This window comes from Trachymyrmex septentrionalis, unplaced genomic scaffold (genome assembly GCF_001594115.1).
Source record: "Trachymyrmex septentrionalis isolate Tsep2-gDNA-1 unplaced genomic scaffold, Tsep1.0 scaffold22, whole genome shotgun sequence".
NCBI classification, from domain to species: domain Eukaryota; kingdom Metazoa; phylum Arthropoda; class Insecta; order Hymenoptera; family Formicidae; genus Trachymyrmex; species Trachymyrmex septentrionalis.
Window position 1 is genome coordinate 1,313,465 of NW_017305375.1, and position 10,915 is coordinate 1,324,379.

The following is a 10,915-nucleotide window of genomic DNA, read 5'->3' on the forward strand; positions in this document are numbered from 1 at the left end:
GAGAGAAAAAAATTTCAATATTAAATAAAGATACAGAAGATATAAAAATATATGGAAAAAAAATTAATATTTAAATATTTGAGATTACGTATAAATAATTCAAAAATTAATTGGAAAAGTAAAACTAGCAAATAAAGACGATAAAACATTTGGCCTTGTCGTTGCATCGACTTCGTTCCACAATGTTACCTAGAACTCGGATTACGCCGATAGCTCTTTATCTGTTTATTTCTTTGCGTTTGTATTGTATATCCTGATTAAATTTTTTTAAAAGCATATTTTTTCATTGTCAATTAAATTGATTAAATATATATATACACAAATAAGAGTATTAATGGGCAAGAAAAGCTTTAATGGTTTTACTCTAAAATTAAGCATTAAAATTCATTGCTTCCAATTTTCCATTTTGGCATTATTAATATACAATTTTATCAAAAATTGCAGAATAAGGAATCATACTGTGATACAAATATACTAATACTTGCTATAGTAGAACTTCTATTTTAAATTATTATTTTCTTTTATTTCAACTTGTTCATAATAGCTTTTTTTCCCATATAGTTAAACTTTACTCTTACGATCAAAATGCTTAAGAAATTACAGTTTCATAATATTAGAGAGAGAAAAAGAATTAAGCAAGTAAAACTTTTATGAAATGAAAAAAATCATAGAAGTGTTCGAAAAAAATCTTCACATTAAGCGCTAATATCTCGATTAAAGTTCACATTTTTTTACAAAATCATTATAAGATAAAAAATGCTACATCATAAGATAATAATAAGTAATGAACCAGGATAACAAGCCGTGCGCGCGTTTGTGTATGTGTGTGTGTGTGTATTATATATGAATTATGATATTACAAATTAAATCCTTTCTTGCCGACATACAATGTTCAAAAATTATGTTATCTGTATTTTCTCTTAAAAATAGAATTTATATGAAAAATATTTTGCAAATCGTATTATTTATAAAATGAAATGTATATAAGTATGTATATTGAAGAATCAACATTGCCAATAAACCACATTGTGTTCGCTTGTGTTTGCTTGCCAATAAAGCATTATTATATATGCCTAGCTTTGTTTTTTATTTATCTACTATAATGCAATCATTAGAACACATGAAAGATGCACTTCGATCGGAATAGGACAATTTGCTAATCTCGACTCGTTAAAAAGATCTGTATCACCGCTATATAAAATACTACGTGTTTCTATCGAGATACGCTTGGTTGCAGCTGCCTTTCTATAATCGGGGAAAGTCTGACATCCTCGATTTTTATACACAAAAACATTTAAGGAAAGAAATTAATTGACTCAAAATAAATTCGAAAAAATTAATAAGAAATACTTAAAAAATAGTTATAATAAGATTAAATGTCTTCAAAATTTATTGATATAAATATAATTTACAATGCAATTTTCTTAATAAACTTTTATGTATATATAATAATGTATTCACTAATTGTAAATAAGTCACGTAAAAAGTGCAAAATAAAATTTATATATTTTTTTTCATGGATAAAATTAGTTTGCAATGCGTGTTATTTATTCAAATCATGTTTTCTAGAGTAGAATACGTTGAAGAGATGTGATTATTAATATTAGTACAAATTATTTGTATCATAGCCTATTGGTACTCAAATATTAGAAATTTGTAGTTTCAAAATATTATGAAACATACACAAAGCTTACATTGAGAATATTACTTATATCGTTCATAGTTCTATGTTATATTTTGGCCGATATCTGTAGAATTTTCAACGCGCGCCAATATTTACTACGGCAGTTAACGTCACTCTTTCGTTTAATTTGCACGTCCATATACCTAAATGTCACTTCTTCAAGAAAAAAAGGAGTACTCTGATTACCAATGAATACGTGCTGAGCATCGCGTGCTACGAAGTTTCGCAGAAACATAAAATGTAAAACTTGGAGTTTGCATGGCATTCGATCATTCAACGCATTTTTAACACGCAAAAATAAAGACAGAAGGGTGAATTCTTTTTCACGAGCTTTTTATGATCGCGTTAAAAATCCTCCAACCGTTTCCTAATTCTGGACGCATATATCGTTCTGGAAACGAGAGATTTGCACAGAGAGTTTTGCATCAATCCTCAGGAAATCGAGGTCACATCTGTTTCTCGTGCATACTTTTTTTTTCACTAAGTTGTTTTTAACGTGAGCATTTGCATGTAATTATTTTTGTAATCGAGGCCGTCGCAAAAGCCTGACGAACAATTTTGGCAATGTCTCGCACAAATGTTTTACTCGAATAAAACGACGCGATTATCGCTACGATATTTATAATTGCTATAAAAAAGATTAAATTATTTTTTTGCAAACTAATCTTTTGCAATATAAATTGCATTGAATACTGTTCGAAATCTAATAAATTTACTGATGTCATTCACGTGTTGAAATGAAGCCAGATATCTAATTTGGAACAAAGCAATTCTCGGTAATGTATAACGGAAAATATACTTACGTATACTTTTCGTTATATATAGTCAGTAACATTCAAAAATAGTTATATCTTTATCACAGTCCTTTTTATCTATTTTTATTTATAAACATAAGTTTTTAATGAAAAAGATTAATTATATGTATCTTAATTGTCGCAAATACAAAAATTCTTTTCAAAGACTTTAAATTCCTTACAATTTCTTAAAGAAATTTTTGTTTACGTTTCTAAATGTATTCTTCATATCTACAAAATGCATTTTACGTTACGAAAAAATTAAGTCCAAAAATTGGAAATAAAAATAATATATTATATTACTACATTTTTTATTATAATAATCGCAGTTTTTTTTGTATCATTAATTAATAATGTGAATTAATAAATAAGAAATATAAGAAACGTGACACATTGATATTTTTAAATCAACATGTTTTATTCTGTCACTTTTTGCATCATATTAATCGTGACTCTTTTAAGTACACTTACAGATTGAGCGAATGATATTGTAGCTTGTTTCAGAAATATTTCTGACGCGAGAATTGCTTACTTATCACAGTGCACATTCGTATTTGATGTATAAGCATTTCACGAAATATTATACTTCAGTTCTTATAAAAGAATGATAGATATTTAAAAAGTCATTAGACACATTCTTGTTCCGGTTGCATCATCCCGTGTCCGTAACATCGTGCGTCATAGTAACGACTATTATCATTCAAATACAATATCTTTAAAGCAATATATAATTTCTTAAAAATTCTTAGAGAAATTTTTTGTTTCTAAGTACAATATATTCTTTACATTTATAAATACATTTTATATTTTACGAAAATGACGCCTAAAACTTGAACATAAAAAATAATATATTATATTTTGCTACATTTTTTAATAATCGTAGTACTGTTTATATTATACGACACGTAAAATATACAGATTTTGAACATTCGGTAAATCGATAGAACCAGCAATCCTTACGAACATTCATATTGCAAATCCATATTGTGTAATAAATGCGATAAAAAAATGCTAAATTAAAAAAAATGTTTATTTGTATAGTTCTAAGTAAATATTTAAATGTAAATATATATTTATTTGATACATGAACTATTAATTTAACTTAATTATATTTTTTTTTATTTTTAGTAAATATTTATTAGTATTATTGTAATTTTTTTTATTAAAAAAAATATGTATTAAGATTTAGTAAATTTTTCTCTCTGGATTTATATATATATATATATATGTGCGTGTGTGTGTGATTTAATTTTCCATATAAAAATAAACATACTGCATTATATTGCATACAAATATTGGTTTTAAACATATAGAGTTTAATTTTACATAGAAAATTAAATCATACATGTGAAGACATTTATTACACACTTGGTTTTGCAATGCAATTACACCTGAAGAATTTCACGCAAGTAGTGAGATAATGCAGAAAAGAATATTTCGACGTGATATCATAGCCTCGCGTGACCTCAGTCCAAAGATCGCAGAATTCTATTAATGACTAAATCCAGTTGATATGATTCTATTTCAAATAAATCAATCACGTATCTAATTATGTTCTTCTCTCACAAGGAAAACCATCAAAACTTTTTTGTTTCTAAACATAATTTAAATTAAGACAATAATTATAATACAAAATTAGATACTAATGAGAATAAATCTAATTAAATAAGAAAAATTCTATTTTTGATCCAAGCGATTTTAGTGTTTAAATATTTTAGTGTAAATATATTTTATATACCTATATATTTATCACTAACAAGGGAACGACGCGGGATGTTTTTCCTCGATTGCTCTAAATTTTTCCCAATAGGTTGTGCATCGAAAAAAAATCGACACGTATTTTGTTCAGGCAATGAATAGTGTAAGAGATATTAAGCTATAAAATTGGTCGAACACTCTTAAAACTCTAGATCGCCGGTTCAAGTGTCAGCTAGAGATAAATAAACTGAATAGAGATAAATAAATTTAAATTGAATTTAACATGGATATAAAAAAATATACTACGAATATATTATCATTATTTAAAATCCGGAATGGCCTAAAAGGAATGACTAAAGATCAAATGTAAGATTTTGAGAGAAAATTAGAAGAATTAGAAGATAGTAAATAATTTTACTAACAATATTGTATCACTTATTATGCATTATTGTCTAAATTGTAACATTCATCACGCACGATTAGTATATTATTGTTTATTAGTATATTATTGTTTATAACGCGTAAGCTTTGTGTTATCTGCATAAGATAATATTCTTTCTTTATCAGACACATACACGTACATGAACGTGAATCGTGATGCGTCATCACATTCAATATATGTACATACATGATGGAAGGATTTTTAAATTTACTAAAAATGGTCATCGCTAAATGATTGGGGACAGATTCGCAATTAATTGACCTAGATTGACTAGTATAGGTAACCTGAGTATACAAGGACGGTTATCCTCAGAAGGAAAAAAATTTATCCTCGTGTAGATTCGACAAAAAAATCACAAAAAAGATGAATTATGAATGACAGAATGCAGTCATATTTTCAGATGCAACAAAGAAAAGTGGGTTTATGATTCATCGATCGGTTATTTCCATCACATGACACTACGAGGGTCGTTTGAAAAGTCCGTGCAGAGTCACTGCTGATGGCACTACTGGCGCGTATCAAAGTTAGATTTAGTTAGTAGCATCTCTTGGAGGAACACACACCAAGTTACAGCCAGATCGGTCTATTTGTTTGTGTTTGGCATTCATTTGAATCGAGGAAGTCGAGGGGGGTTTGTTTCTGCAATCACGTCCTCGTTTCCATAAAATCTTTTTCCCGCCAGCCATTTCTTCATATTGGGGAACAAATAGTAGTCCGAGGGAGCCAAGTCTGGAGAATAGGGGGGATGTGAGACGAGTTGGAACCCTAATTCCATTAATTTTGCGACCATAACTGCTGAGGTGTGAGCTGGTGCGTTATTGAAAATCACTCGACTTCCTCGATTCAAATGAATGCCAAACACAAACAAATAGACCGATCTGGCTGTAACTTGGTGTGTGTTCCTCCAAGAGATGCTACTAACTAAATCTAACCTTGATACGCGCCAGTAGTGCCATCAGCAGTGACTTTGCACGGACTTTTCAAACGACCCTCGTATTATGATATCGTATCATAAACTTAATTTCTTTCGAATTTTATCAGCAACATATAACTTTCTTTCATAAGGCAAAGATACGGAAACAATTTGAAACAAAGTTAATATTAAATGTTGCTAGATATGCATTTCTAAATTGTAAAGATAATAGACACACACATACACACACGCACACGCACACGCACACGCACACACATATATATATAGTTACATTGAAATATGAATGACTTACAACTTGCATTTCCTCTTTTGTTTTAGAAGCAAAAATCAAATTTAAAAATAAAAAGAAATAACCGAGTGTTTAGATTATATAATGTATCTCTAAATCTATGTTTGAGTGTTTATAACACGCATTTAAAATACTACGTTAAAGTCTTATATTCAACTCGTAAATGTAATTATTGGTTATATAAATCGCGTAAGTTTCCACAAAGCAAATAAAGATTATGGCACACAAAAAACTTAACTAGTAAGAGTACGCATTAGTGGGAAATGAGCATAGTCCCTCTTTGAAGTCCCATTTTTTAATATAAATATTTATAGTAAAATGTTATATATATTTTTAATATTTCTAAAATATCTAATCAGAATTTTGATATTTCAAAAAAATTTTTTTATTTTAAGAAATTCGAAAATATAAAAAACATAAATCTTATTATATATTATTCCTCTTTTGTTTGTGTTAATATAATTTTAAGTAATGTTTCACGAATTATACCTTTAAATAATACTTTTTAATAATTACTTTTAAATAATTACTTTTAAATAATACTTTGTAATAATTTAAATAATAATTTAATATTCTTTTCATATTTGATTTTAAATAAAAATTTCGTTCGCGCGCCAATGGCCCCTCTTAACTACTTTCTGAATCCAATGGACATAAGCAATAAACAAATCAACGTTTTGAATATGCTAACGCTTACATTGCGTTGTTTTCTACTATTGATCAGTCGATTCGCTTATTGCTTACATTTCAGTGCTCCACGTATTTCTATGTTTGTATTATTAATATTAATAAAAGATGTAATTAATATTAATAAAAGATTTAAATTATATATAAAGATTTATATATAAGTTAATTTAGTGCTTCGAAAAAAAGAGAAGAGAGGAAAACGAAAGATGGAGGGACGAAGAAAGCCGCCTCTACAAACAACAAGGTCGTCACAAGGATTTGTGGGGTCATTTACATCACACGATTATATACTTATTGTCAAAGAGTGATATTGCGTTCTCCTTTCAACAAATCTTGACTTACCAATGTGACCGTGATGGGACATAGTTATTTCTGATTTTTCTGAATGTTCGCATCAAGCAAAAAAAATGTTCCAGATATACGCGCCGAGTATGCATTGCCAAATATTATTTTTAAATCTGATTGTTGCATGCAGTTTAACGCGGTCAGAATTGACGTATAGAATCGATTCTTTTTTGTATCTTTGTCAAAAAATAGTATAAGATGCTATGAATAACAATGATGATACAGTATTTACATAAATATCAGTGCCTTTCTGCATGGCAATTCATCGTTAGTATTGCACTATGTGGTGTCATAAATGATATTATTAACTATAAAAAATTTATATACTTTAAAATAAATAATAGATTAAGCAAAGAAACTTTTGCACTTGAAGCTATACAGCATTTAGAATAATATTTAACTGTTCTCAAGTTAAATATAAATGTTAGATTACGATTATGTGTTTAAAAGAATAAGAGCAAAAGAATAAAGAGAAGCATTAGCTTTTATATTGTATAAAAAAGAAATAATCTATATATGGTAATCAAAGTATTAAATAAGAGTTTTAATAATAACACACAGATATGCCTATGTTATATATTGTAACCCATACTAATCCTTATTCTGCTTCCTATATCATATAATTCCTGCTAGCAAAATTAATTATTTAATAATTCAGAGACATGACTATGTTATATATTGTAATACATACTAACTCATTATTCTATTTCCTATATTATGTAATCCCTGGTAGAAATTATTTAATAACACAGGAACACATCTACGATATATTTTGTAACACTTGTTTTACTTCATAATTCCTACTATCAAAATCAATTTTTTAATAACACAGATATGTCTACGTTATACATTGTAATACGTATCAATCTCTGTTCAATTTTTTTATATTATAATCTCTGCTAGCAAAATTGAAAGATTTACCTCTTGAGTGAGTTCCGCTGCGCCAACTGGCTCTGCAGGGCTCTGGGAAGTTGGTGGATCAGGAGATGTCATATTCCTGGTTGAGTTTGTAGAAACTGGTATACTGGGGCCTGCCACTCTGTTGGATTCTTCGACATTCAGTAGATAGGCCTGTATGGCATTGAGACCAGAATTCATTCTGTTGTATCTCCCCAACGAGTTGAGTTCCTCGAATAGATCCCTCTGGTAGTTCAGAAGCATGGAGTCTGGATTCTTTGGATGGATGAACATCGGACGATGGACAATCGTGTGATCCGTGTGCCATCCGGATCCATTGTTGAGATCCAGAGATCCCACGCCAATAGTCTGGATATCTAGGCCAAGGTAGGAGTTAGGATCCACGCGCAGCAAGGAGAGCAGCAACGCGAGCTGCAGCAGCTCCTCCCGATACAATTTCTTCATGCACAACATCTTGCCGCGTTTCTCTCAAATTAAATCTTGCCCAAAAACAGTTCTACAGATCTTGACACGTTGCCACACTGCCTAGCTTATTTCTGACTATCCCTACTAAGTACAAACAATAGACTCGGCGTCATGAGGAGAGAACGCAATTCCACAAGATATCCATTGACATCGCGCGTGACCAAAACGTAAAGACAGTCCCACGTAAACAAAGAGTCTACCCGAAAAACAGCGACCGTTCATCCGACTATGAGACACATCACAAATGAGTTGGAACGACTCGCGTGCTTCTGCTCCAGTTTTTAAGGTTAGAGTACACAGTCCAGCGCGAGGATGCTCGGTAACCGTTTAAATTTTTTTGCAAAAAATGAGGAGGAACCGCCGGTGAAGGCGACCGATCGCTCGGCGTGCCTGAATCGAAATAAAAGATCCGTGGCTTTCCCAGCTAGCCGGGTATAGGTCAGTTACACGAGACCGAAATAACCTCAAAACCGCGTACGAGCCACTGATTAACCCGCAGCGCAGCCTGTGCAGCCATGCGCACGTCGTGAACGCATGCCTCGTGGACACTCCTCTGACAGGCGATTACTCCGCTGCCCGCACCTCCTTTCGTCGTCGGCGAAACCTTTGGACACTATCGGTGACAGTGCGACTTGCGAAACGCCTCGTCGGGCGATCGGCGATGGCTCCACGCGCGGATCAGCTGCGATCGCGAGCGAGACAGACAGACAGAGCAAGCTGCAAAACAGAGATGGGGCGATTGACGAAACTGATTACTGACAGCAGACAGAGTAACTGACAGATCCCGTGTACACACAGCCTCAGCGCGAGCGGCGCGGGGCGCGCGAAAAAAAAAAACCACTCACTATAATTCGAATCCCAAGACGGATTCGCACTTCGCGCGGTTCGTCCGCGGACGAGCGACGCGTCGAGCGTTATGCCGCGTTTCCTTCTTCTAACGTTCGAGCCTCGCGCGGCGATGAGATGACACTTTTGCCCGCGCACGACACTTCACCCTGCTTTAGCCTCCCGACACGGAGTTTCGTTACGCGGAGAAACCGTCCGTCCGAGCGAGCGAGCGGACGTACGCGTACGAGCGAACGTCGCACACCTCGCCGGGAGAGATCGTTCGCGAAATGTGACTCAGCACTCGCGGTTTCGACGACGTCGCTCGCACGCTCGTCAGGGCCGCGCCGACGCTGCTGATTTCCCCGCGCGTTTCCTCAGTCGCGAGCGCGTCCGCTGGTTATTCGTTAATTTTTTTTTGCGCGTTTACACAAGCGGCAACAAACTGCCGAGTTCGATTTCGTTATCGCCTGACGATTTCTGCAGGCCTCCCGTACGACACGCGCGACTTTCGAGCGTGAAAAAAGGGTAGAAATCGATACGTCCGGTCGAAAAAAGTCGCGAGATTTATCTTCTTCAGACAACGTCACGTCAGATACGTCAACGAGCGCTTGTTTATGTCCGTGCACGCGATTTCGTATTTTCTTTTTCTTTGAATAATGTTTCAAATGAACTTCGATTATCCGTTTGCGATACAATGTATTGTGGGCTAATAAGAATCGCGTAAAGATGCACGGCGTTGAGAGTCCCATTAGCGGGACGCATAATGATTGAGTCCATTGCAATTTGGTTCTGTTTATGTAACTGAGTCTTTGTATTTTTAAATATTATTTATTTTTGCAATAAAAAGTGTAATTATGATGATTACGCGTAAGTTACGTAACATTTTGTACAACGTATCTTACGAAATCTGTACTAAGAACTTTTCTAAAATGTATGTTTACATTTCTTATTATTTTAGAAATTCAAATCAAGTTATATCAATCTACAGTTTTTTGTCTTCATATAAATTCTAGTCAGATTATAGTTCCTTGTTTTAAGCACCATTGAAAACATTAGAAATGAATAATACTTTAATACAGGGTGGGCCATCTATTGGTACGTTTTTAAAAATGCGATCAAATGAGCATACATTGATATTTTTTATTAATTTTTTTTTTGTTGTGAAGCTAAAATTCAAAAACGTACCAATAGATGGCCCACCCTTTATAAAGAGCAGCCCCGTATGTGTTCGACATCGTCCAAACATTTTGTACATTATTGATGCCCTCTTTAAAACAATTCAAAACAGTCTGAAAACTTAGTATAGATCTCCAGATGATCAATAATACTCTATTATGCAATTTTAAATATTATTCAATAATATCGTTCGTCTAGAGATCGTTTTATACTTTCTGAACTGAAATTTATTTTAATAACATTTTTAATTAAACTATTCGAAATATATATAGAGAGAAGATATTTCTTTATATAAAAATTAAGATAAAATTTTGAGACTCGTTGAGGAATATATGCCCATGACATTCTATGCGAACTTTATATTTGTGTGTCATGCGGCTTTATATGTATTCGATTAAAACACATATGTGTGATGTATCGCGATAGAACGCCAAGTTAGCGCCAATGAATAGACAACACGTGCGTTGTTTTTATACGTTCCTACACGCGAGTTCGATTCGTTGACGAAAGACCGTTGGCCTTATTACCAGTCAGTCACAAAGCGAAGTGATGCAAAGCGTCTTTATAATTGCGCGCAAATATATAGCGAGGTATAATAAACGTTCGCGTCATCCTCTTCCGGATAAAAATAATTGTAGTAATTTCCTTAATTTTT

General features: G+C 32.7%; 1 protein-coding gene across 1 annotated transcript in view; it reads right to left on the reverse strand.

Annotated features, from left to right (window-relative positions):
• The window catches only part of LOC108748345 (segmentation protein cap'n'collar), a 114,217-nt gene extending 105,973 nt beyond the window's left edge, over positions 1–8,244 (reverse strand). Inside the window, exon 1 of the mRNA XM_018486437.1 lies at positions 7,795–8,244. Coding sequence (XP_018341939.1) covers positions 7,795–8,244 — 450 coding nt within the window. The remainder of the gene's footprint in view (positions 1–7,794) is intronic.
• Between the last annotated feature and the right edge of the window lie 2,671 nt (positions 8,245–10,915).